General features: G+C 42.9%; 2 protein-coding genes across 2 annotated transcripts; one reads left to right on the plus strand and one right to left on the minus strand.

The window, feature by feature from the left end:
- Positions 1-18,080: 18,080 nt before the first annotated feature.
- LOC129842665 (prisilkin-39-like) lies at positions 18,081-19,763 on the minus strand. Its single transcript, XM_055911292.1, has 2 exons — positions 19,750-19,763; positions 18,081-19,074 (listed from the first exon to the last, which is right to left on the minus strand). Exons 1-2 carry the CDS (start codon positions 19,761-19,763, stop codon positions 18,081-18,083), a joined length of 1,008 nt encoding a protein of 335 aa, XP_055767267.1.
- Positions 19,764-20,314: 551 nt separating this feature from the next.
- LOC129842659 (T-cell acute lymphocytic leukemia protein 1-like) lies at positions 20,315-27,971 on the plus strand. The gene is made up of 4 exons (XM_055911286.1): positions 20,315-20,728; positions 22,602-24,113; positions 26,822-26,916; positions 27,316-27,971. Exons 2-4 carry the CDS (start codon positions 23,344-23,346, stop codon positions 27,834-27,836), a joined length of 1,386 nt encoding a protein of 461 aa, XP_055767261.1. The 5' UTR covers positions 20,315-20,728; positions 22,602-23,343; the 3' UTR covers positions 27,837-27,971.
- The last annotated feature ends 15 nt before the right edge of the window (positions 27,972-27,986 follow it).

Raw genomic sequence — 27,986 nt, forward strand, 5'->3', positions numbered from 1 at the left:
ATCTGAAGAGTAATCGAGAGAAAGAGAGTTTAACAATGGTGATGGTGGTGACAAAGAGTGGCTTTGATTTTACAGTCAGGTATTTACCCGGTTACTGAGAAATTACATCATAATTACCTATAATTACATTTGGATCTTTGTGTTTTGCTGAAACAACCACTCCTATGTGCCGTTAAGTACCAGGTAGTTTAGAACTCTTTGAAGTAAGTGCAAAAATTCCATTCTTACCACATAAGTGTAAATAGGGACTGTCAAGTAAAATCCTTCCATCCTATTCTGTTGAAATAACTTTGACCGCAATGTTCTTACCCAGGACCTGTATTCAAAAAGTATCTCAGAATAGAAGTGCTGATCTAGGATCAGGTCCCCCTTGTCCATATAATCTTATTCATTATGATATAAAATGTGTGTTGCAACGGCAAAACTGATCCTACATCAGCACTCAGAGACATTTTACGAATATGGTCCCAGATTCTCTTCTATTACTTTTAGAGATGTGTTGCACCGAATGTTTCCAATTATCTCATAGCTAGAAATAGGACCACAACAAAAGCAGGAAAAAATTAAAGTCCAAATAGCCCTATTTGCTCTGCTATGTTTAGCCTCGCTACGTGATGTCACAGAAGACAGCCAGATGTCATGACTTCACCCTCACTCACCCCTTAACCGATCCAACACATCAATCTATGTGTGTGTATACAGTGTGTGTGTGTGTGTGTGTGTGTGACAGTGTGTGTAACTCAAAGCGAGTGACGTCACCGATTGAAACGCTATTAGCGCGCACCACCGCTAACTAGCTAGCCATTTCACATCGGTTACATGTGTGTGCGCGCACATACCCATCTCTACCACACATCAGTCACAAACCCCAGTTTCCAGGTCAACAAACAGCACCAGCCATTTACTTCTTAGAGGAAAGACAGATTGACAGAACTGTCGGAAAGAAAAGAAGCTCTGCATATCGGACCACGTACTATGGGGTTTGATTCTACCCAGATACTACCCAGATACTACCCAGGTCTTGTGTGATTTGTAGATGGAGGGGTATTTGGTTCGGATCAGCCTCTTTTGATGGAAAAAACTGTTGACCTTGATGTTAGAAACACACACACACAACTATGCTGCTCTCCTTGTGCCACCTTGGTGTACGAGGCAGGGTGGACTAGTGTGTATGTGTGTGTTGTGTCTCTGCTTCTCTTTCCTACTGCTCCTCACTTCCTTCTTCTCTCTTCTCTCTTGCTTATCTTTCTATCCAAACTCTCACCTCCTTGTCTTTGCTCAGCCCCCCCTCTCTCTCTCCCTCTCCCTCTCCCTCTCCCTCTCCCTCTCCCCTCTGCCAGTCTGCCCTCTGCTGTAGTTCATATCTGTATTATAGGTCCATGCCACCCAGCCGGCTGTGTAGTGAATATGCTGTTCATCCAGCCCAGCGCTAGCTAGCTCACTGTGTTGGTGGTCCCTGGTGTAGGCTGCATCCTCCTCCTCTCCTGTTCCTTTTTTTTTATATAGCAAACACAAAATGGTTCCTAATTCTCTGCTGCTGGAGGGTTGTTATTTGTGGCTTTTGGCTAGGGCAGCATAGCCAGGCTTTTAATTAGAAAAAGCTGCTGGATCTCCAGTTGTCTTTTCTTCCTTCGTGGCCTGAAGGACTCTCGCTCCAGATCTGGAATAGTACAGAACAATTCATTAGGTTCTCAGACACTTAGGGTTGTTGTGATCTGTCTGGGTGGAACCTGTTGAAGTATGAGATTGAGTCCACACTTTATTTGGATAGTTCAGATAGTCCCTCTGTAGATGCTCTAGAGATTGTCATACTATCAACAAACTATCCATTGATAAGCAACTGCTTGCTAAGGTTAGGTTTAGAATAAGGATTAAGTTTAGGGTTAGGATAAGGGTTAAGGTTAGAGCTAGGCTTAGGGTTAGTAGATAGATAGATAGTTGAAATGTAACTGATAGTCTGTAGAGCATCTACAGATGGACTATCCAAATAAAGTGTTACCGAGATTGAAGCAGGCTAGTGGTGGTCTCCTATGCCTAGGGTTATGGGTTAGAACGAGGGAGGGAGAGAGAGAGAGAGAGAGAGGGGAGGATGAAAATCAAAATAAAGAGTTTCTCACAGTATGTTCCGGAGCGTTTGGGGGCTGGACAGACTGCGCTGTGCTGTGTGCCGTCCTACAGCCCATAAAATCATAAATATACCCCTGCCATCACTACCTCTCTCTTTCTCCTCTCCCTGCTCTGTGTCCAGCTCTGCCTCCAGTGCTCATAAAACCAGAGCTGACAGGTGCTGGAGACCCAAAGCAGGACTGAGGGAGGGAGAGAGAGAAGGAGAAGGAGTGCTTTTACAGTGTCTTAATTGTAGACGCTACAGTGGAGGGTGCGTTCAGACAGGGCAACACAGTGCTACAGATCTAGAATCAGCTTCACTCCCCAAGTCCTAACCTGACCTAAGACTAGACTGACCTAAGACTAGCATTTACAGCACAGGGAAACTTAGACCTGAAGCCAACATGCCTCAATACCTGAACCACATTTCCTCAACCCAGAGAGGGGGAGAGGTAGGGGGAGAAAGGGCGAGTCAGCCAGACCAGTGGGGGAGGGAATGACAGTGTCAATGGTAGCTTTGTTATTTTAGAGGAGGACTTGTTACTCCCACCCTCTCCTCCTTCCCCCCTTCCCCAGCCTTGTGGGTCCAGCCAGTTACACAGATGGGAGCGGGGGGATTGCTAGGATGTTTTCCGGGGTCGTATTGACGATCCCACATACCGCACTGCCGGACCACCCTGGTGGAATTATTATTTGGTCTAGTAAACGTGCATGAAGAGATTCTCTCTCTCTCTCCTTTCCAATGTTCATATTTTATTCACTGATAGTTCGCCTGGTTTCACAGCTGTCACACCACTCATTTAGCTACAGTAGGCCTAGCATCATTAGCTACAGTAGGCCTAGCATCATTAGCTACAGTAGGCCGAGCATCATTAGCTACAGTAGGCCGAGCATCATTAGCTACAGTAGGCCGAGCATCATTAGCTACAGTAGGCCTAGCATCATTAGCTACAGTAGGCCTAGCATCATTAGCTACAGTAGGCCTAGCATCATTAGCTACAGTAGGCCGAGCATCATTAGCTACAGTAGGCCGAGCATCATTAGCTACAGTAGGCCTAATTAGTAGCATCATTTTTGGAATACAGGATGCATTGCTGGAATTTGTATTTGTGTAATGACCGACGCTGGAGATGAGAAGCAGGTACGGGGAGTCAACATTTATTCAGGAACAGACAGGTAATAAAACAGGAACAGCGTCAGCACACGGGTAAACAACGACGATTAATGCTGAAGTAGGGAACAGGGTGGGTAACCAGACAGGTAATGAGAGAGGTGATTGAGTCCAGGTGAGTTCAATAATCACTGATGCGCGTGATGGGGGGGAAGGCAGGTGTGTGTAATGATGGTGGCAGGAGTGCGTAATGCTGGGGAGCATGGCGCCTTCGAGCGCCAGGGAGGGGGAGCAGGAGCAGGCGTGACAGTACTCCCCCGGGCGAGCCTGACGGGCCGGCCAAGGCACGGGCGCTGGACTGGGAGCCTGGCGAGCCGGCTGACGCATAAGAGCCCGACGATCCGGCTAGGGCGTGAAAGACGGCACTCCTGCAATCCCCCCGTAATGCTGGGGAGGCATAGCAGCCTGGCAAGCCAACTGGGCGTAAAAACCTGATGATCCAGCTGAGGCCCGACGTGGGATGGGCACCTTCTGAGCCAACCGGGGCAAGAACCTCTCGAGCCAGCTAGGGCGTGACAGCCTGAAGAGCTGGCTTAGGCACCCCCGGTTCCATCGGTCAGGCCCCGGACCCGACGTCACCACCAACCGGAACGCCAGCACTCCCCGATGCTTCGTATGATGGCTTCAGCATTCTGTAAGGGCCGACGCTGGAGATGAGAAGCAGGTACGGGGAGTCAACATTTAAACAGGTACAGACAGGTAATAAAACAGGAACAGCGTCAGCACACGGGTAAACAACGACAAACGACAATTCATGTTGAAGTAGGGAACAAAGCGAGGAACCAGACAGATATAGGGGAGGTAATGACAGAGGTGATTGAGTCCAGGTGAGTTCAATAATCGCTGATGCGCGTGACGGGGGGAAGGCAGGTGTGGGTAATGATGGTGGCAGGAGTGCGTAATGCTGGGGAGCCTGGCGCCTTCGAGTGCCAGGGAGGGAGAGCCGGGGGCAGGCGTGACAATTTGTATTTATTATGGATCCCCATTACTCTTCCTGTGGTCCAGCAAAATTAAGGCGGTTTATACAGTTTTAAAAACATTACAATACATTCAGAGATTTCACAACACACTGTGTACCCTAAGACCCCTGTTCCACCACTACCACATATCTACAGTACTAAATCCATGTGTATGTGTGTGTATAGTGCATATGTTATCATGTGTGTGTATACATGTGTCTGTGCCTATGTTTCTGTTGCTTCACAGTCCCTTCACAGTGGTAATATAATGGACCTGTATGTACAGCGTGGTAATATAATGGACCTGTATGTACAGTGTGGTAATATAATGGACCTGTATGTACAGCGTGGTAATAAACTGGACCTGCATGTACAGTGTGGTAATAAACTGGACCTGCATGTACAGCGTGGTAATAAACTGGACCTGCATGTACAGCGTGGTAATAAACTGGACCTGCATGTACAGCGTGGTAATATACTGGACCTGTATGTACAGCGTGGTAATAAACTGGACCTGTATGTACAGCGTGGTAATATACTGAACCTGTATGTACAGTGTGGTAATAAACTGGAGCTGTATGTACAGTGTGGTAATATACTGGACCTGTATGTACAGCGTGGTAATATACTGAACCTGTATGTACAGGGTGGTAATAAACTGGACCTGGATGTACAGCGTGGTAATATACTGGACCTGTGTGTACAGCGTGGTAATATACTGAACCTGTATGTACAGTGTGGTAATATAATGGACCTGTATGTACAGCGTGGTAATATACTGAACCTGTATGTATAGCGTGGTAATAAACTGGACCTGTATGTACAGTGTGGTAATATACTGGACCTGTATGTACAGCGTGGTAATATACTGGACCTGTATGTACAGCGTGGTAATATACTGGACCTGTATGTACAGTGTGGTAATATACTGAACCTGTATGTACAGCGTGGTAATATACTGGACCTGTATGTACAGCGTGGTAATATAATGGACCTGTATGTACAGCATGTGTATAACTTAGACCATAAAGCAATTTTGCAGCACATTTCAACAAACACAAAGTTGTCATAAAGGGCAGATATTTAAAACATGAGAGTTGACAGATGGGCCTCAGATTATAAGAAGTGTTGCTACATTATAAGAAGTGTTGCTACATCATAAGAAGGGTTGCTACATTTTAAGAAGTGTTGCTACATTATAAGAAGTGTTGCTACATTATAAGAAGGGTTGCTACATTATAAGAAGGGTTGATACAGTATAAGAAGTGTTGCTACATCATAAGAAGGGTTGCTACATTATAAGAAGGGTTGCTACATTATAAGAAGTGTTGCTACATTATAAGAAGTGTTGCTACATTATAAGAAGTGTTGCTACATTATAAGAAGTATAAGAAGTGTTGCTACATTATAGGAAGTGTTGCTACATTGTAAGAAGGGTTGCTACATTATAAGAAGGGTTGCTACATTATAAGAAGGGTTGCTACATAATAAGAAGGGTTGCTACATAATAAGAAGGGTTGCTACAGTATAAGAAGTGTTGCTACATTATAGGAAGTGTTGCTACATTGTAAGAAGGGTTGCTACATTATAAGAAGGGTTGCTACAGTATAAGAAGGGTTGCTACATTATAAGAAGGGTTGCTACATTATAAGAAGGGTTGCTACATTATAAGAAGTGTTGCTACATTATAAGAAGTGTTGCTACATTCTAAGAAGTGTTGCTACATTATAAGAAGGGTTGCTACATTTTTTGAAGGGTTGCTACATTTTTTGAAGGGTTGCTACATTATAAGAAGTGTTGCTACATTGTAAGAAGGGTTGCTACATTATAAGAAGTGTTGCTACATTATAAGAAGTGTTGCTACATTATAAGAAGGGTTGCTACATTATAAGAAGTGTTGCTACATTATAAGAAGTGTTGCTACATCATAAGAAGGGTTGCTACATTATAAGACGTGTTGCTACATTATTAGAAGTGTTGCTACATTGTAAGAAGTGTTGCTACATTATAAGAAGGGTTGCTACATTATAAGAAGTGTTGCTCCATTATAAGAAGTGTTGCTACATTATAAGAAGGGTTGCTACAGTATAAGAAGGGTTGCTACATTATAAGAAGTGTTGCTACATTATAAGAAGGGTTGCTACATTATAAGAAGTGTTGCTACATTATAAGAAGGGTTGCTACATTATAAGAAGTGTTGCTACATTATAAGAAGTGTTGCTACATCATAAGAAGTGTTGCTCCATTATAAGAAGGGTTGCTACATTATAAGAAGGGTTGCTACAGTATAAGAAGTGTTGCTACATCATAAGAAGGGTTGCTACATTATAAGAAGGGTTGCTACATTATAAGAAGTGTTGCTACATTATAAGAAGTGTTGCTACATTATAAGAAGTATAAGAAGTGTTGCTACATTATAGGAGGTGTTGCTACATTGTAAGAAGGGTTGCTACATTCTAAGAAGTGTTGCTACATTATAAGAAGGGTTGCTACATTTTTTGAAGGGTTGCTACATTTTTTGAAGGGTTGCTACATTTTTTGAAGGGTTGCTACATTATAAGAAGTGTTGCTACATTGTAAGAAGGATTGCTACATTATAAGAAGGGTTGCTACATTATAAGAAGTGTTGCTACATTATAAGAAGGGTTGCTACATTATAAGAAGTGTTGCTACATTCTAAGAAGTGTTGCTACATTCTAAGAAGTGTTGCTACATTATAAGAAGGGTTGCTACATTTTTTGAAGGGTTGCTACATTTTTTGAAGGGTTGCTACATTATAAGAAGTGTTGCTACATTGTAAGAAGGGTTGCTACATTATAAGAAGGGTTGCTACATTATAAGAAGTGTTGCTACATTATAAGAAGGGTTGCTACATTATAAGAAGGGTTGCTACATTATAAGAAGTGTTGCTACATCATAAGAAGGGTTGCTACATTATAAGAAGTGTTGCTACATTATTAGAAGTGTTGCTACATTGTAAGAAGTGTTGCTACATTATAAGAAGGGTTGCTACATTATAAGAAGTGTTGCTCCATTATAAGAAGTGTTGCTACATTATAAGAAGGGTTGCTACAGTATAAGAAGGGTTGCTACATTATAAGAAGTGTTGCTACATTATAAGAAGGGTTGCTACATTATAAGAAGTGTTGCTACATTATAAGAAGGGTTGCTACATTATAAGAAGTGTTGCTACATTATAAGAAGTGTTGCTACATCATAAGAAGTGTTGCTCCATTATAAGAAGGGTTGCTACATTATAAGAAGGGTTGCTACAGTATAAGAAGTGTTGCTACATCATAAGAAGGGTTGCTACATTATAAGAAGGGTTGCTACATTATAAGAAGTGTTGCTACATTATAAGAAGTGTTGCTACATTATAAGAAGTGTTGCTACATTATAAGAAGTATAAGAAGTGTTGCTACATTATAGGAAGTGTTGCTACATTGTAAGAAGGGTTGCTATATTCTAAGAAGTGTTGCTACATTATAAGAAGGGTTGCTACATTTTTTGAATGGTTGCTACATTTTTTGAAGGGTTGCTACATTATAAGAAGTGTTGCTACATTGTAAGAAGGGTTGCTACATTATAAGAAGGGTTGCTACATTATAAGAAGTGTTGCTACATTATAAGAAGGGTTGCTACATTATAAGAAGTGTTGCTACATTATAAGAAGGGTTGCTACATTATAAGAAGTGTTGCTACATCATAAGAAGGGTTGCTACATTATAAGAAGTGTTGCTACATTATTAGAAGTGTTGCTACATTGTAAGAAGTGTTGCTACATTATAAGAAGGGTTGCTACATTATAAGAAGTGTTGCTCCATTATAAGAAGTGTTGCTACATTATAAGAAGGGTTGCTACATTATAAGAAGGGTTGCTACATTATAAGAAGGGTTGCTACATTATAAGAAGTGTTGCTACATTATAAGAAGGGTTGCTACAGTATAAGAAGTGTTGCTACATTATAAGAAGGGTTGCTACATTATAAGAAGTGTTGCTACATTATAAGAAGTGTTGCTACATCATAAGAAGTGTTGCTACATTATAAGAAGTGTTGCTACATTATTAGAAGTGTTGCTACATTGTAAGAAGTGTTGCTACATTATAAGAAGTGTTGCTCCATTATAAGAAGTGTTGCTACATTATAGGAAGGGTTGCTACATTATTAGAAGTGTTGCTACATTGTAAGAAGGGTTGCTACATTATAAGAAGGGTTGCTACATTATAAGAAGGGTTGTTACATTATAAGAAGGGTTGCTACATTATAAGAAGTGTTGCTACATTATAAGAAGGGTTGCTACATTATAAGAAGTGTTGCTACGTTATACGAAGTGTTGCTACATTATAAGAAGTGGTGCTACATTATAAGAAGGGTTGCTACATTATAAGAAGTGTTGCTACATTATAAGAACGGTTGTTACATCATAAGAAGGGTTGCTACATTATAAGAAGTGTTGCTACATTATAGGAAGTGTTGCTACATTATAAGAAGTGTTGCTACATTATAGGAAGGGTTGCTACATTATTAGAAGTGTTGCTACATTATAAGAAGGGTTGCTACATTATAAGAAGTGTTGCTACATTATAATAAAGGTTGTTACATTATAAGAAGGGTTGCTACATTATAAGAAGTGTTGCTACAGTATAAGAAGTGTTGCTACATCATAAGAAGGGTTGCTACATTATAAGAAGGGTTGCTACATTATAAGAAGGGTTGCTACATTATAAGAAGGGTTGCTACATTATAAGAAGTGTTGTTACATTATGAGAAGTGTTGCTACATTATAAGAAGTGTTGCTACATTATAAGAAGTGTTGCTACATAATAAGAAGTGTTGCTACATTATAAGAAGGGTTGCTACATTTTAATGGTTGCTACATTATAGGAAGTGTTGCTACATTATAAGTCACGCAGAACTGCCCCACGCACCGCCAATCCATCTGTCAATCAAAAGTCATGACTAGGAATCTTACACACACACACACACACACAACCCTGAAATGAAACCACTTGCACCACATTGTAATTTGACTCATGTGATTATAACCCTGCTACAAGTCTGGTCTCCATATGGTCATTCAATACAAATCCATTCAGGCTCTTATGTCTTTCAACTCGGCTCATGTTTTGTGTTTTGTGAAAGAGTCAGGCTTTTCTCTCTCTCTGGTTTCCCCCTTTTCTTGTATTTCCTAGTGTGTGAAGTGCATCCCAGCTCTGTCTGGTTGCTAAGTAGTGGTCTACTTAGCTGAGTTTTTGCTGTGCTTGAGTAAAGCAGGGCAGGACTAAGGCTCAGAGGCCTGTATTGAGCCTGTACAGATGACTCAAGACTCATATTCAATCGTTTATGAAGTGGGCTGTCATTTATATAATGTATCACAGACTCCATACGTTTTATTTGTATCTGATTGTGACTTTCTCTGGTATTTCATACTGATGAAAAGATCCTGCCACGTTGAATTGAGATCAAGTCAATGAAATTGCAAAAATACAAGGTTAATAATGGAATATGGCTTTAAGCCAAACTGAGTCAATTAGTGAATGACTTGTAATTAGACAACTACAAAAGTTAATAACAACTGAACATGGGCTTTTTAACAATCAAATGTATTTATAAAGCCCTTTTTACATCAGCAGATGTCACAAAGTGCTATACAGAAACCCAGCCTAAAACCCCAATCAGCAAGCAATGCAGATGTAGAAGCACGGTGGCTATGAAAAAGTCCCTAGTATTTCCTAGCCACCATTCATCTAACGCATTCGACTCTGCTTTGTGGAGGTCTGTTCTCTTCCCTGGTTAATCACTCAAAAAGGGGATGGAAAGGTGTTGTTTTACAGCCCTTTTATACAGCCGGAGCAAAAACAACACCCCATTACGAGGCCAACGTGAATAAAACTAATAACACCCTATAACCAAGAACGTTACCACATATAACCTTTAATAGTTACAGGTAACACACACACCTTCCTGGCTGTGTGTGTGCGCGTGTGTGTATGTGTTTTTGTGTGTATGGACGTGTGTGTGTGTGTGTGTGTGTGTGTGTGTGTGTGTGTGTGTGTATGTGTGTGTGTGTGTACCGTGTGTGTGTACATGTAGAGATATGAATAGGGATAGTGTATGGGGTTAGAGGGTAATCCAGGATGTTTTATTTTCTCTGCATACAGGTTGAACTAAATCTCTCATTATGAGTACAAGTTATTTATTGGGTCGTTTCAGCCAACTATGAGAAACATGTGGAAATGAAAAATGTTTTATAAATAAAGTTATTAACCTTTGTCTCAATGCATGCCAGAGCCTTGTATGGACCGCTGCCCTGCACATACACACACACACTGACCGATTTGTTTTATAAATTGCATGATAGCCAGGACCACCAAAACAGAGATTGTTTTTTTATCATTGAAAAGTGCAATTACAATCTAATGCTGTGTTACAGGCCACTTCTTTTCCCTGTTAGGCTTTATTTGATTAATTTGGCTGCAGCTTTCATCCTGGGTTTACAAGGCTAAGAGCCCTGAACCACCCATGTAGAGCATGTTAAACACAGGGTTCACCCACTGTAAGATACGTCAACAGCTAGACAGCAGAATGCAGACACATGGGTGTGTGTGGAGACTGGGCAGGACAGAGTGAAAATTGTGGTCGACCTTGATGATTACAGTATCGATAGCCCTGTTCTTCTACAGTGTATGACATCTATCCCCATTGTACATACATTCCCCCTCTTCATCACCATCACATCTATCCCCATGGTACATACATACCCCCTCTTCATCACCATCACATCTATCCCCATGGTACATACATTCCCCCTCTTCATCACCATCACGTCTATCCCCATGGTACATACTGTACATTCTCCCTCTTCATCACCATCACATCTATCCCCATGGTACATACTGTACATTCTCCCTCTTCATCACCATCACATCTATCCCCATGGTACATACTGTACATTCTCCCTCTTCATCACCATCACATCGATCCCCATGGTACATACTGTACATTCTCCCTCTTCATCACCATCACATCTATCCCCATGGTACATACATTCTCCCTCGTCATCACCATCACATCTATCCCCATGGTACATACTGTACATTCTCCCTCTTCATCACCATCACATCTATCCCCATGGTACATACTGTACATTCTCCCTCGTCATCACCATCACATCTATCCCCATGGTACATACTGTACATTCTCCCTTGTCATCACCATCACATCTATCCCCATGGTACATACTGTACATTCTCCCTCTTCATCACCATCACATCTATCCCCATGGTACATACTGTACATTCCCCCTCTTCATCACCATCACATCTATCCCCATGGTACATACTGTACATTATCCCTCTTCATCACCATCACATCTATCCCCATGGTACATACTGTACATTCCCCCTCTTCATCACCATCACATCTATCCCCATGGTACATACATTCCCCCTCTTCATCACCATCACATCTATCCCCATGGTACATACTGTACATTCCCCCTCTTCATCACCATCACATCTATCCCCATGGTACATACTGTACATTCCCCCTCTTCATCACCATCATGTCTATCCCCATGGTACATACATTCCCCCTCTTCATCACCATCATGTCTATCCCCATGGTACATACATTCCCCCTCTTCATCACCATCACATCTATCCCCATGGTACATACTGTACATTCTCCCTTGTCATCACCATCATGTCTATCCCCATGGTACATACTGTACATTCTCCCTCTTCATCACATCACATCTATCCCCATGGTACATACTGTACATTCTCCCTCTTCATCACATCACATCTATCCCCATGGTACATACTGTACATTCTCCCTCTTCATCACCATCACATCTATCCCCATGGTACATACTGTACATTCTCCCTCTTCATCACCATCATGTCTATCCCCATGGTACATACTGTACATTCTCCCTCTTCATCACATCTATCCCCATGGTACATACTGTACATTCTCCCTCTTCATCACATCACATCTATCCCCATGGTACATACTGTACATTCTCCCTCTTCATCACCATCACATCTATCCCCATGGTACATACTGTACATTCTCCCTCGTCATCACCATCACATCTATCCCCATGGTACATACTGTACATTCTCCCTCTTCATCACCATCACATCTATCCCCATGGTACATACTGTACATTCTCCCTCGTCATCACCATCACATCTATCCCCATGGTACATACTGTACATTCTCCCTCTTCATCACATCACATCTATCCCCATGGTACATACTGTACATTCTCCCTCTTCATCACCATCACATCTATCCCCATGGTACATACTGTACATTCCCCCTCTTCATCACCATCACATCTATCCCCATGGTACATACTGTACATTCTCCCTTGTCATCACCATCACATCTATCCCCATGGTACATACTGTACATTCTCCCTCTTCATCACCATCACATCTATCCCCATGGTACATACTGTACATTCTCCCTCTTCATCACCATCACATCTATCCCCATGGTACATACTGTACATTCTCCCTTGTCATCACCATCACATCTATCCCCATGGTACATACTGTACATTCTCCCTCTTCATCACCATCACATCTATCCCCATGGTACATACTGTACATTCTCCCTCTTCATCACCATCACATCTATCCCCATGGTACATACTGTACATTCTCCCTCTTCATCACCATCACATCTATCCCCATGGTACATACTGTACATTCTCCCTTGTCATCACCATCACATCTATCCCCATGGTACATACTGTACATTCTCCCTCTTCATCACCATCACATCTATCCCCATGGTACATACTGTACATTCTCCCTCTTCATCACCATCACATCTATCCCCATGGTACATACTGTACATTCTCCCTCTTCATCACCATCTCCATGTTTAGACAGGTGGTCTTCCTTATTCATCACATTCAAGTAGATCTATGAACCCTTGGGAGGTGGGTGGAAGAAGGGAAGGCGAGAGAGAGAGAGAGAGAGAAAGACTGAACTCCAGTTCTTCAACATCATGGCCAACACCCCCCCACCCTACTCTCTCTCTCTCTCATCCTTTTTACTTTTCATTTCATTCCATGAAGTTCACATCTGGATGGCAGATGTCTATCTCAGGCAGAACATATTAGTTCTCTCTCCCTCCTTCATTCCTCCCTCTGTTGCTCTCTCTCTCTCTCTCTCTCTCTCTCTCTCAGTTCATTCTCTTTTCCCTCCCTCCCTCTCTTTTTGTGAGTGCAGGCAGGCATGGTGATAATCCTTCTCTCTTCCACCTGGCCTGGACCACCCACTCTCTCACAGCACGATAGAACTGAGCCAGCAGCCCACCAGCAGAGAGGCAGAGCAGAGGCTGGGGGAATACCAGAACAGCACCACCATGTGGGGAATACCAGAACAGCACCACCATGTGGTGAACTTGGAGAACTGCACAGGGAATTTCCAGGAGGACTTGAACTGTAGTGGTGCCAGCTTTGTCTGTAGGCTACCGCAGGCCTTTGTCTCCACCTAGAGGTTGTATTCGGGACGTGTACAGAGACTGAACACGAGTTGAGTAGTGTAGGTTAACCATCACATGGGAACAAGTTATTTGGGAAAATTGTGTGAGTGAAAGTGGAAAAGTGATGTGGCGGTATTTCCTATTTTGCAGGACGGACAGAGGTTTCGACAAACATGGCTCACCGCCCGCGGCTTCATCGTCGGTCACGCTGAATGAACCCGGAACGCCGGAACCCATTTCGGGTGGAATTTGGACGGTGTCCGTGCTGTTGATGGGGAATATGAGTGGAGAGAGGAAGAAGATACTCTGTTGTGGTACACAGTGTCATCGTGACCCTGGGGGATTACACACTCACACAGATACATACACACACACATGTACGCGCACACACACAGACGGGCTTGCACACACACTAACACGCGTGCACGCAGATAAGCAGACGGAAAACTTGCTCGCAAGAATACAGACACACACACATTCACAGACTGACAAGCACGGACGCATGTACGCACACACACACACAACCCCTAACCCACTCAGCCATTGTAGTTTCTCCTTTTGGAAGTATCTGTGGCGGCTTTGCCAAAAGGCGGAAGTGGGATGAGCACGTGATAGAATGAGGATGAGGACTTGCCGGGGGTCAAGGGTCATATAGGGAAGTTGCTTGTAGCAGAGACCGTGGCTGTGAGGATAGGTCCCATGTACCACTTACCAATTGGTGGGTTGATAATGCATTACACAGTAGTTAATGCTTTAACTGTGGGGACAGATTTGAAATATCCAGAAATGTAAGTTACCGCGTTTGCTTTGTGGCTGTGAACTTGAACTTTGTGTTAACCGTGGCATCTGCTGTTAAAGGAAGCGATCATCTTGTATCATTCCAACAGCCATTCTCCCACTCTTTCCCAACGGGTCAATCCTCTGTCCATAACTGAGTTGCTATAGTACTCTACCCTCTCTAACTCTCCCCCCTCCCCCGCTGCCCTTCCCAGCCAGTCAGAAACATGGGTTCTCAGTGCAGTGAGATTCCGCTGCATGCGTGGTGTGTGTGAGTGATGGGCGTTGGTAGTCCGCTGCTTTCACACCTGTGGCTGTGGCAGATATATCCTGTTTGGAAAGGACCGAAGGCCTCACCAATGCCCTTACGACCCCCCCCCCCTACACACACACACACACACACACACACCATCTCCCCTCTGCTGCCAGGAAGTGTGCACAGGAAACAGCTGTCCCCTGCGTCCGTTCGACCCCCTTCCGGCCAGGTGCATCCTGGGAAAGAAGTCATGTGTGACCGTCGACATCGACTGACGTTCAGCTCTTCTATGGCGTCGTTACAGCCCAGCTAATTCACTATTATGACTGAGTGGAGACATAATTGTGTAGCTTGACATTTTTCCCTGTACTGGGAAAAATTGATAATGCTAACCAACATTTAGTAAGTGCAATGTTCGTTTAGATTCTCCCTGACGATTACAGGAAGCAGATAGAAATACAATGATAAACACTACAGTCTACCTGTATGAGTAATTGTTCTGGGCTCCATCTCCTATAAAAGTCCTATCTACTCAAAATCATAGCATTTGGCACATTCACCCAGCTCTCAAATTGCCTTAGTCTTTCTATATATTGGCCTATTCCAGTGCTAAATGGACTCTCACCTAATGGGAGTTCACCCCATCATAACTACTGCATTTTGTTCTGTTTGAAGAAGAACAGCCAGACTCCAAGACAACCAGGAAAAATAACACCCAAATGCATCTGTGGTTATGAGCTTAGACGTGTCTGTCGTCTGTCCCACTGGCCGTCTCTCTCTCTCTCTCTCTCTCTCTCACTCTCTCTCTCACACACACACACACACACACACACACACACACACACACACACACACACACACACACACACACACACACACACACACACACACACACACACACACACGCTGCACTGTATTGTTTGTCACTTTCTCCATCTATAGCACTGCGAGTATTGCCTCAAACAATTAGGCCGTACTGATTCCTATCACCAGACACACAATAGTGTTTACATGAGGCTGAGGAAACGTGGCCATGGAGCCCATCTGTGTGTGCGCATGAATGCTTATGTGTGTGTGTGTGTGCTTGAGTGCTCATGTGTGTGTTTGCGTGTGTGTGTGTGTATATGTTATGAAGCATGTAGTCATTTGTTAAATGATGTGGACTTAATGGAGTTAAGATGTACAGACATATAGATGAATATCTGTACATCATGAGTACTCTGTTATTGGTATATGTTGATCCTGTACAGTGATGACTGTGGTGATCCTGTACAGTGATGACTGTGGTGATCCTGTACAGTGATGACTTTGGTGATCCTGTACAGTGATGACTTTGGTGATCCTGTACAGTGATGACTGTGGTGATCCTGTACAGTGATGACTTTGGTGATCCTGTACAGTGATGACTGTGGTGGTCCTGTACAGTGATGACTGTGGTGGTCCTGTACAGTGATGACTTTGGTGGTCCTGCACAGTGATGACTTTGGTGGTCCTGCACAGTGATTACTTTGGTGGTCCTGCACAGTGATTACTTTGGTGGTCCTGCACAGTGATGACTGTGGTGATCCTGTACAGTGATGACTGTGGTGATCCTGTACAGTGATGACTTTGGTGATCCTGTACAGTGATTACTTTGGTGGTCCTGTACAGTGATTACTTTGGTGGTCCTGCACAGTGATGACTTTGGTGGTCCTGCACAGTGATGACTTTGGTGGTCCTGTACAGTGATGACTTTGGTGGTCCTGTACAGTAATTACTTTTTCCATTTCACCTTGCTCTTCACTCATCGTTAGGACATGTTGTACAAACCAGCTGTGATCAATATTGTTACAGTGACACACACACATACAGTGGTGGAAAAAGTATCCAATTGTCATACTTTAGTAAAAGTAAAGACACCTTAATAGAAAATGAAAGTTACCCAGTAAAATGCTATTTGTATTAAAAGTAAATCTAATTGCTCAAATATACTTACGTATCAAAAGTAAACATATAAATCATTTTAAAATCCTTATATTAAGAAAACCAGACGGCACAATTTTCTTGTTTGTTTAAGAACCACAGTTCAACACTCAGACATCATTTACAAACAAAGCATTTGTGTTTAGTGAGTCTGTCAGATCAGAGGCAGTAGGGATGATCAGGGATGACTTAAAAAAAACTTTACACAACTGCACACGCACAAACAAACACATGCATGCACACACACACGCGCACACACACACACACACACACACACACACACACACACACACACACACACACACACACACACACACACACACACACACACACACACACACACACACACACACACACACACACACACACACACACACACACACACACACACACACACACACACACACACCAATTACCTGCAAATCTTCCCTATCGACCGGAGCTATAATTACACTATAAAGGCTCCTGACAATGTCTCAGGACATTTTTATAAAGAAGAACATTGAGAGAACGTGAGAGAACGTATTCGCTCTGACATTAAAACAATCTAACATTAAAACCACGCCGAAACAACTCTGATTTCTTCCTCGGGACATTTTTATTGAGCTGATTGTTTAGTGTTTTGCATGAGAGAACGTTGTCGGTCTAACATTAAAACACTCCTCTCTGCTTTATTCCTCAGTCAGGGGTGACGCGGAAGTGGTCTGTTAGGGTTTTGTTGCTATTATTATTCCTGATCTACAGTTTGGGTTTCACACAGTACCGCAGGAGCCCAAATGAAAATGTCAACAATTTGTCTAGTTTCTTCTCTCTTTTTGTCACGGGTGAGAGAGCATAAAGGAGTTGATTGTCTGTGAACTTTGAGGTCAGTCTTTGAAGGGGCAGGCCCAATCTGACTGGGGATGTTTTGTGTTCAACTGGACTGGGCTGCCGTGCAAGCTTTTAGAACGGATAAAGGCTTTACAGACAGAGCAATATAAATGATCATATGTACATGTATTTGTGATGAAGTTTGTTAAACACTTTCCTCTGCTCTGAAGGGTCTACCTTCAGCTCACGCTCTCTTACATGTATATTGATCTATATGTGTAATGTACATTTTGTTTAATACTTCATCTAAGTATATTTCTACCAATTGAATGCAGAAGCACAAGGTTAAGTTATTGCCTGGGGACTCACGGGTCATGGAACAGAATATATATCTGGTAGCAGGCAAAAAGCCCGACTCGGGGGAATTGTCTTCAGACCGCATGTTGCTTTTTATAAGTTACACGCAAATCCACCCAGATAGATACAGCCTTGCTACAATATTAGTTGTAGTTATAATTATTTGAGCGCTTTCAACTGAAACTGCAGGTGCTTAACTCATAGGAGCTAAACTCATAGTAGCTAAACTCATAGGAGCTATACCCATAGTAGCTAAACTCATAGGAGCTATGCCCATAGTAGCTAAACTCATAGGAGCTAAACTCATAGTAGCTAAACTCATAGGAGCTATACCCATAGTAGCTAAACTCATAGGAGCTATACCCATAGTAGCTAATCTCATAGTAGCTAAACTCATAGGAGCTATACCCATAGTAGCTAAACTCATAGTAGCTAAACTCATAGTAGCTAATCTCATAGTAGCAAAACTCATAGGAGCTATACCCATAGTAGCTAAACTCATAGTAGCTAAACTCATAGTAGCTAAACTCATAGGAGCTAAACTCATAGGAGCTAAACTCATAGTAGCTAAACTCATAGTAGCTAAACTCATAGGAGCTAAACTCATAGTAGCTAAACTCATAGGAGCTATACCCATAGTAGCTAAACTCATAGGAGCTAAACCCATAGTAGCTAAACTCATAGGAGCTAAACCCATAGTAGCTAAACTCATAGGAGCTAAACTCATAGGAGCTAAACTCATAGTAGCTAAACTCATAGGAGCTAAACCCATAGTAGCTAAACTCATAGGAGCTAAACTCATAGGAGCTATACCCATAGGAGCTAAACTCATAGTAGCTAAACTCATAGGAGCTAAACTCATAGGAGCTATGCCCATAGTAGCTAAACTCATAGGAGCTATACCCATAGTAGCTAAACTCATAGTAGCTAAACTCATAGGAGCTAAACTCATAGGAGCTATACTCATAGTAGCTAAGCTCATAGTAGCTAAACTCATAGGAGCTAAACTCATAGGAGCTAAACTCATAGGAGCTATACCCATAGTAGCTAAACTCATAGGAGCTATACCCATAGTAGCTAAACTCATAGGAGCTATACCCATAGTAGCTAAACTCATAGGAGCTATACCCATAGTAGCTAAACTCATAGTAGCTAAACTCATAGTAGCTAAACTCATAGGAGATAAACTCATGATGATTGGTTTAATATGTAAACCTACAGTGATACTTAGCCTATGCCATCACAGGTCCCGAATGGTCATCATTCTCTGGGGCCTTTGCAATGTTTGTCTTTCAGACTGTCTGGGTAGGAAATGACGGAGACAATAAAAAAAGAGGAATTGACCTTGAGAGAGAGAGAGCGAGAGAGAGGAAGCAGGGTCTTGAGGAAAATTACTGAGATGATAGTATTGGCCACCATGCAGTGCAGTACCACAGGTGTGATGATGTAATCACAGAAACAACCAGGACTGTCTCCATTTCTATCTTTTTCTCTCTATCCTTTTCTTTCTCTCTATCTGTCTACCTTTTCCCACCTCTGTTGATCCTATGGTAAACACTTGTCAGAGCCATGGGGCTGCAAGTGCTGCAGACAGGGAAGTTGTTTAAATAGGAAATGGATCTATTAGGTTTTCCCAATAATATCTATTGTCTGTACGTGTCTGCATGTCTTCCTTTGGGGTGTTATTCTATTGTGATACAAACACATTCCCTCCATTATGGTTACCATCCAAGTCCCTTCATATTTTAGGATTGGCCACCCTGGAGGAACGACGCGTGCCTGTGTGTGTGTGAACACATGAGTGTATGTCTATACAGAGTGAGTTTGTATGCGCATGCGTACGTGTGCATGCGCATGTATGCGCAAGCATGTGTTGGTATTGGGGTTGGGGGGGGAGGGGGAGGGGGAGAGGAGAGGAGGGGGGTACATTTCCTTATCTGCGGGCCACAGGCGGCTTTGAGAGCGTTATCAGTAGCCACCACATTGTACTAGCACATCCTCTTGTCCAGTGGGGAGCGGAAAAACTCTCCTTGCAACGAAGTTCTCTCTCTCTGTCTCTCTCTCTTTCTCTCTTCTGTCTCTCAGTCTATCCCTTCGCTCTCGCTCTCGCTCTCGCTCTCTCTCTCTCTCTCTCTGTCTGTCTCTCTCTCTTTCTCTCTCTCTTTCTCTCTTTCTCTGTCTCTCTTCTGTCTCTGTCTATCCATTCGCTCTCTCTCTCTCTCTCTCCCTCTCTCTCCCTCTCTCACTCTCTCTTTCTCTCTCTCTCTTTCTCTGTCTCTCTCTTCCTCTCTTTCTCTCTCTCTCTCTTTCTCTCTCTCTCTTTCTCTGTCTCTCTTCTGTCTCTGTCTATCCCTTTGCTCTCTCTCTCTTTCCCTCTCTCTCTCTCTCTCTCTCGCTCTCTCTCTCACCTCTCTCTCTCGCCATCCAACTAGAGCTCTGTCTCTTCCTAGCATGGAGGGAGAGGAGGGAAGAAAGTAAAGAAAGAGAGATTGGGAACTAGAGAATGACATAAGAACACGAGTACGACATGGTCAGCATCACCTTGTCAGCTTGTGCGCCTTCGTTCAACAGAATCACCACAAAGGATTCAAAAGGGCATTTTGTTCATTTTGTTATTCCTTGACCAATTTCTGACTTCATCTCTTGGTCTTTTGGATGTTTGATATTACATCTTTTTTTAAACATTACTGGAGTTCCCAATTTATTTAAGGAGGACGGAAAGTAAAGTAGATGTGCCATGTGCTACCTTACCTATGGTACTGTAGGGTCCTGTGGGTAAACAACTGTACTGACAGAGCACGCTGGTTTTCATGCTGCGTAGGTGAGTAGGTCTACACTGGTCAATTTAAATATTACTGTATAGGGTCAATGCTATTGAGTTCAAAGCCATTTCTCAATTTATGTTAAGTTATTATTGTTCATTTATTGCATGAAGTTATAGTTCATTTTTCTTTGTGCAAAATGTTTTTATGGAGGAAAACCTGTTATGTGTTTTTGCCTGTTCTTTGATCAAATAAATAATATAGAAAACATTGCAGACAATAAAATACATGTTCGTGTATTTACCACTGCTATAATAAACATAACATCATATACATAAAACATATAGATCTTTGCAGCCATACAGATATAAGACCACCAAAATATATTCCGAATTCATGACTTCAAATGAACAACAAATGAGTGCATTGAGTTTACACAAAAATACAATATGATTTTTGTCTCATGTCAAAGGAAATGAGGGATAACAACAACAAAAAAATCTGAATCGTTACGAACATTAATTAAGTTAAGTTCAAATTGAATTGTAGGCACAAATGCAGCTGAACATCGAAGGTAACGTACTCTTCATGACACAAATAGTGAAGCAATTAAGCAACATTATAATTTGATTGCAAATAATGAAATATTACAAAAAACGTGTAACACAAAGAAAGACTTCAACACGTCTTTGGGAGTGTATTTGTTCCATTGTCATTTTTGGGATTAAACTTTTCTATGAATCAAATGTTTATATTGAAAGCTCACCTTGCCTGTTCTCTCTCTCAAAAATGTGTAGATTTATATGTCATTTCTTATCAATGATCTACACAAAATACTCTGGAATGTTAGTGGAAGAAAAAAGCATTTTTTTTTTTTTGATGAATGAAAAATGAAACACTAATATTTCTTGATTAGATAAGTATTCACCGCCCTGAGTCACTACATGCTAGTAACACCTTTAGCAGCGATTACAGCTGTGAGACTTCTTGGGTATGTTTCTAAGAGCTTTACACACCTGTATTGTGCAATATTCGCCCATTATTATAAAAAACATTCTTCAAGCTCTGTCAAGGTGTTGGGGATCGAGGCCAGACAGCAATTGTCATGCAGATTTAAGTCAAAACTGTAGCTTCACCACTCAGGAACATTCACCGTCTTCCTGACAAGCAACTCCAGTGTAGATTTGGCCTTGTGTTTTAGATTACTGTCCTAATGAAAGGTGAATTTGTCTCCTAGTGTCTGTTGGAAAGGAGACTGAACCAGGTTTTCGTCTAGGATTTTGCCTCTCCTTAGCTCAATTCCGTTTCTTTTTATCCTGAAAAACTCCCCCAGTCTTTGTTGATGCCAAGCATACCGTTGCCATGATGCAGCCACCACCATGCTTGAAAATACAGAGGGAGGTACTCAGTGATGTGTTGGATTTGCCCCAAACATAAGGCTATGCATAAGGAGAAGAGACAGTTGCAAAATCCAGCCATGAATAATGAATCATCCAAGTCTTGCAGAAGCAGAACGTATGACAACTGTGAACTTCCTTGAAATTAGGAAAACACACACGCAGTATGATACCAAACAATGGACACCCATGACAACCATGTTGAGCCTGTCATCAGCTCGTGAGAATGCCAGGGATACTAGATTTTGCTTTGATGTAGATTATATATGGAAAAATTTATCATTTTAATTTCCTAATTAATTCCAAATTCTAAATCTAGCTTTATTTTTTATTCACCACTTCCAGAAGAAGAATTATCACTGAATTACCAAAGTGAATTATTGTAATGTTTGTTTATGTGTCAATTAATCCATTAAGGGATGGGTTGCCAACTGGTGATTTGACACGAAAATTAAATGTAATTCATTCATTCATTCCAGTATTTGACCCACTAAATCATGTAAAGCAAATGTGTCTTATCTCTTTTGTTCGACAGGTTTGAAAACCGTCCAATCTTTATGCACCTGGGACAATGTGGATTGTATGGACAGTTTGATTCATATCCGAAAAGACAGACAGACAGACTGGGGGACTAATCAACAGTGTCGGCCGATGGTGACTCATTCAAAGACAACGTACTTGGCTATTCTTCAGGATGTACTATGGGAAAAAGACGTCTAGACTACTAAACTTAAAGCCAGACCAACCAGTCTGCTGTGGAGCTCCAAGAAGACCCAGAGACACCTCAGTCACACCACTAGTAAACACTGGCACATGATTATTGATGTGAGCATCGTCTGCCCAGCCACTGTAGATTGGACACAGTCTCTTGAGTGGGGCCATGAATGCAAGATCACACTCACACCCTCTCTCCTTTTGTCCTTCTCTCTCTCTCACACACACACAAACTCACACACACACTCGCTCTCACACACGCAACAGCCCTCAGAATGAGAGGTGACAATAAGACTGGACTGAGCCAGACCCGAGGGCATCAGCCTTAGCTTCAACACCACCCCCTGACTCCTGACCCCTGAAGACCCAGGACCCAGACAGCCCATCACAGACATCCCTGGACTGATTAATAACAGCAATAGACAACCCGTCGTTCAGGAGGACCAGGGGACTAACAGCATAATAAGGGGATATTATCTGGAGTAGCAGCTGAGGCCCAGGGCTGAGAGAGGTCTGTGGAGGTCTATAGGGGTCTAGCAGCAGCAGCTAGTGGCCTAGACACCATGCTGGGTGAGAGAGACAGAACAGCGGAAGGGGTGAGGGGTGCAGTGGTGGGGTGCCTTCCCACAGGTACCATGATGGAGAAACTGAACCCCCCCTCTGCCTCCCCTCCCTCTGACCCCCTATCGGAGTCTGAACGACTGAGCCCTCAGCAGGCCCCCTCACCGGCTTCACTTGACGCTAGCAGCCCACCGCCGGTTAATGAACCAGGGAGTTTGGAAGACAGGTTTGTCCCACCTAGCCCCCCTGCCTCCCCTCCTCCACCTCCAGAGTCCCCTACCAAGTTGCTTGACCACCCTGCCGCCACCAACATCGCACCTGAACCACCGGTTGCCATGGAAACAAACAACACCAAGGGAGGAGGTTTCATTCGCTCCTCTCCGAAAGCCCCCTCCTCCTCTCCGCCTCCCCTCCTCCCAGCCCCAGTGTCTACATCCACTACCCCTGCCGTCCTCCCCCAATCCTCCTCCTCCTCTTCTTCCTCCTTTTCCTCTATTGCCCCCCTCCCTCCCCACATCCCTGTTATTAGTCTGGGACACAGTAAACCCCCCCACCCCCTCTCCCTCCCCAGTAACACCCCTCTAACTACCCTGCACCCCATCCCCAACCACCCCCACCACCATGACCCTTACCACCACACCCACCACCACGGGGGCATCCGCCTCACCCAGCTCACCTCCCTGTCAGGGACCAGACCAGGGGCCCCACCGATCTCCTCACAGGGCCCCCTGCTGCCCCACCAGTACCTGCCATCACACCACTTCTTCAACAGGTGATAGGGAAATGTTTCATATTCACGTTATATTCCATTATCCAGTGGAGGCTGCTGAGGGGAGGACAGCTCATAATAATGGCTGGAATGGAGTCAATGGAATGGTATCACAGACATCAAACATGTGGTTTCCATGTGGTTGATGTCATTTCAATGACTCCATTCCAGCCATTATTATGAGCCGTCTTTCCCTCAGCAGCCTCCACTTGCATGATCATATTTCATGTTATGACTGGCTTTCTGATACTGTATGGCAAACTGTTTCACTATAACTGACAGTTTCACTACTACAACTGACAATTTATATCGTAGATTTCTCTTTCTGCTTTTCCTAACCCTTAATCCTAACCAATTACTAAACTAGAACTGCTACTTCCCCATAGAGCCCCATTTCTTGGAATCACTATGATGAAATATCCTTCTTCTTCTTCATTCTCAGCAGGAACATTGTTCTATTTTAGCAGCATGTCTCTGCCAGTGTCAGCCCTAATGAGAGACAGCCTGTTGACAGCATGCACACTCCATCAACATCCCAAACATAATCACCATACAGATAGCTTTGCTCGCTTTCTCTCCCTCAGTCAATTTGAAATGTTTTTGCCATTTCAAATCCATTTAACAATTTGAAAACCATTTAAAACATGATTACTCCCCTGAATAGCATCATTTGTACTTTTACAGTTGTATTCTATCAATGTTTGGATACTTTTATTTGTTATCTTTTGTTTCCAATGAAAACTCTCTCACGTTCCTCCCTCTTTGGACGTCACTTTAATATTGTTTAATAATGTTTACATACTGTTTTACCCACTTTCATATGGTTATACTGTAGTCTAGTCAAGGTCATTATATTTAACTATTGCTGTACATATACAAGTCTATTCTAGGTATTCTTCAGATATACTACATATTCTTTCCACATACTGTCCATAATGTCTATACATCCCACCACATACTGTATATACACAGTTGGAAGTCGGAAGTTTACATACACCTTAGGCAAATACATTTAAAATCAGTTTTCCCCGTCTTAGGTCAGTTAGGATCACCACTTTATTTTAAGAATGTGAAATGTCAGAATAATAGTAGAGAGAATGATTTATTTCAGCTTTTATTTCTTTCATCACATTCCCAGTGGGTCAGAAGTATAGTATTTGGTAGCATTGCCTTTAAATTGTTTAACTTGGGTCAAATGCCTTCCACAAGCTTCCCACAATAAGTTGGGTGAATTGTGGCCCATTCCTCCTGACAGAGCTGGTGTAACCGAGTCAGGTTTGTAGGCCTCCTTGCTCGCACGCGCGTTTTCAGTTCTGCCCACAAATTTTCTATGGAATTGAGGTCAGGGCTTTGTGATGGCCACTCCAATACCTTGACTTTGTTGTCCTTAAGCCATTTTGCCACAACTTTGGAAGTATGCTTGGGGTCATTGTCCATTTGGAAGACCCATTTGCGACCAAGCTTTAACTTCCTGACTGATGTCTTGAGTTGTTGCTTCAATATATCCACATAATTTCCCTTCCTCATGATGACATCTATTTTGTGATGACATCTACCAGTCCATCTTGCAGCAAAGCACCCCACAACATGATGCTGCCACCCCCGTGCTTCATGGTTGGGATGGTGTTCTTCGTCTTGCAAGCATACCCCTTTTTCCTCCAAACATAACGATGGTCATTATGGCCAAACAGTTCCATTTTTGTTTCATCAGACCAGAGGACATTTCTCCAAAAAGTACGATCTTTGTCCCAATGTGCAGTTGCAAACCGTAGTCTGTTTTTTTATGGCAGTTTTGGAGCAGTGGCTTCTTCCTTGCTGAGCGGCCTTTCAGGTTATGTCGATACAGGACTCGTTTTACTGTGGATATAGATACTTTTGTACCTGTTTCTTCCAGCATTTTCACAAGGTCCTTTGCTGTTGTTCAGGGATTGATTTGCAGTTTTCGCACCAAAGTACGTTCATCTCTAGGAGACAGAACGCGTCTCTTTCCTGAGCGGTATGACGGCTGTGTGGTCCCATGGTGTTTATACTTGCGTACTATTGTTTGTACAGAACGTGGTACCTTCAGGCGTTTGGAAATTGCTCCCAAAGATGAACCAGACTTGTCGAGGTCTACAATTTTTTTCTGAGGTCTTGGCTGATTTCTTTTGATTTTCCCATGATGTCAAGCAAAGAGGCACTGAGTTTGAAGGTAGGCCTTGAAATACATCCACAGGTACACCTCCAATTGACTCAAATGATGTCATTGAGCCTATCAGAAGCTTCTAAAGCCATGACATCATTTTCTGGAATTTTCCAATCTGTTTAGAGGCACAGTCAACTTAGTGTATGTAAACTTCTGACCCACTGGAATTGTGTCATGCACAAAGTAGATGTCCTAACCGACTTGCTAAACTATAGTTTGTTAACAAGACATTTGTGGAATGGTTGAAAAACTAGTTTTAATAACTCCAACCTAAGTGTATGTAAACTTCCGACATCAACTGTATATATACATTTGTACTCCGGACTCCAACATTGCTTGTCCTAATGTTTCTATATTTCTTAATTCCAAGATTCATGTGTATTGTTGTGTATGTTAGATATTACTGCACTGTTGGAGCTAGGAACACAAGCATTTCGCTACACCTGCAATAACATCTGTTAAATATTTGTAAGCGACCGTTAAAATGAGATTTGATTTGATTTGATTCTCTCCTTCTCTCTCTCAGTTCTCATCTCTGTCCCTCTGGTAACTATGGAATCTTTTCCAGTAGAAGCATCAAGAGACGGCCCTCCTCACACTATGAGTTGGATCTCAGTGATGGTAAATAGAAGATAAACTGATGTGACTGTCCATGGACTACTGACCAATACCAGCATATGATAAATCAATGAGATACAGTTTATGTAGTGTATGTATGTACACATACACCACAGGAGGCTGCTGAGGGGAGGACAGCTCATGATAATGGTCGGAACGGAGTGAATGGAATGGCATCCTGGAAACTATGTATGTGATGGATTTGATACCTGTCCTCTGATTCCGCTCCAGTCATTACCACGAGCCCGTCCTCCCCAATTAAGGTGCCACCAACCTCCTGTGATATACACTGAATATACCAAATATTAGGAACACCTTCCTGATATTCAGTTGCGTGTATGTACATGTGCATACTAGTACGCATGTGTATTTAATGCACTGTGCCTGTGTATCCTCATCCAGTGGGCCCTCCTCAGAAGCTGGCGAGGCGTGTGTTCACCAACAGCCGGGAGCGCTGGCGCCAGCAGAACGTCAATGGGGCCTTCTCAGACCTCCGCAGGCTCATCCCCACCCACCCTCCGGACAAGAAGCTCTCCAAGAATGAGATCCTCCGCCTGGCCATGAAGTACATCGACTTCCTTGTCACCCTGCTCAACGACCAGTCTCAAGACAAAGCCAGGGGCTCGCCTGAGGAGGAGACCCATGATGAGAGGGCCCAAGCGGGGCTGAACAACAAGGATATGCACCCACTTTTCCAGGGTGACACTCCCTCTTCAACTATGGTCCACCACGACAGAGGAGACTCCACAGACTCATCGATCGCCTTGGCAACCTCCCCGACCTCCAGTTGCTATAGCAACACAGACAGCGAGGAGAACCTGGGGGGCGGGGCTAAGAGCTCGATGGTGGTGCCCCGGGGCATTCCGGGAAAGGTCAAAGGTCAGATTCGGACTGTGGTGACACTTGCCAGTGACCAGCGGTGACATGACATGTGACGTCACAAAGAGGACAAAATTGAATACCTGGTAGTAAATAATATCCGACAAACTGACGGAAAGGACAAAAATGTACAGTATACTTACTACTCTACCAGCAATCTTTGAAACTTGTGGAATCGATGTAGTTTTTTCAAT

The sequence above is a fragment of the Salvelinus fontinalis genome, unplaced genomic scaffold (genome assembly GCF_029448725.1).
Source record: "Salvelinus fontinalis isolate EN_2023a unplaced genomic scaffold, ASM2944872v1 scaffold_0059, whole genome shotgun sequence".
NCBI lineage: Eukaryota > Metazoa > Chordata > Actinopteri > Salmoniformes > Salmonidae > Salvelinus > Salvelinus fontinalis.

Coding starts and splice junctions, on each gene's coding strand:
- LOC129842659 (XM_055911286.1), top strand. CDS start 23,344: ATGCTGGGTGAGAGAGACAGAACAGCGGAAGGGGTGAGGGGTGCAGTG. Junction 24,114..26,821: donor TCACACCACTTCTTCAACAG/GTGATAGGGAAA, acceptor TCTCTCTCTCAG/TTCTCATCTCTGTCCCTCTG. Junction 26,917..27,315: donor TGAGTTGGATCTCAGTGATG/GTAAATAGAAGA, acceptor ATCCTCATCCAG/TGGGCCCTCCTCAGAAGCTG.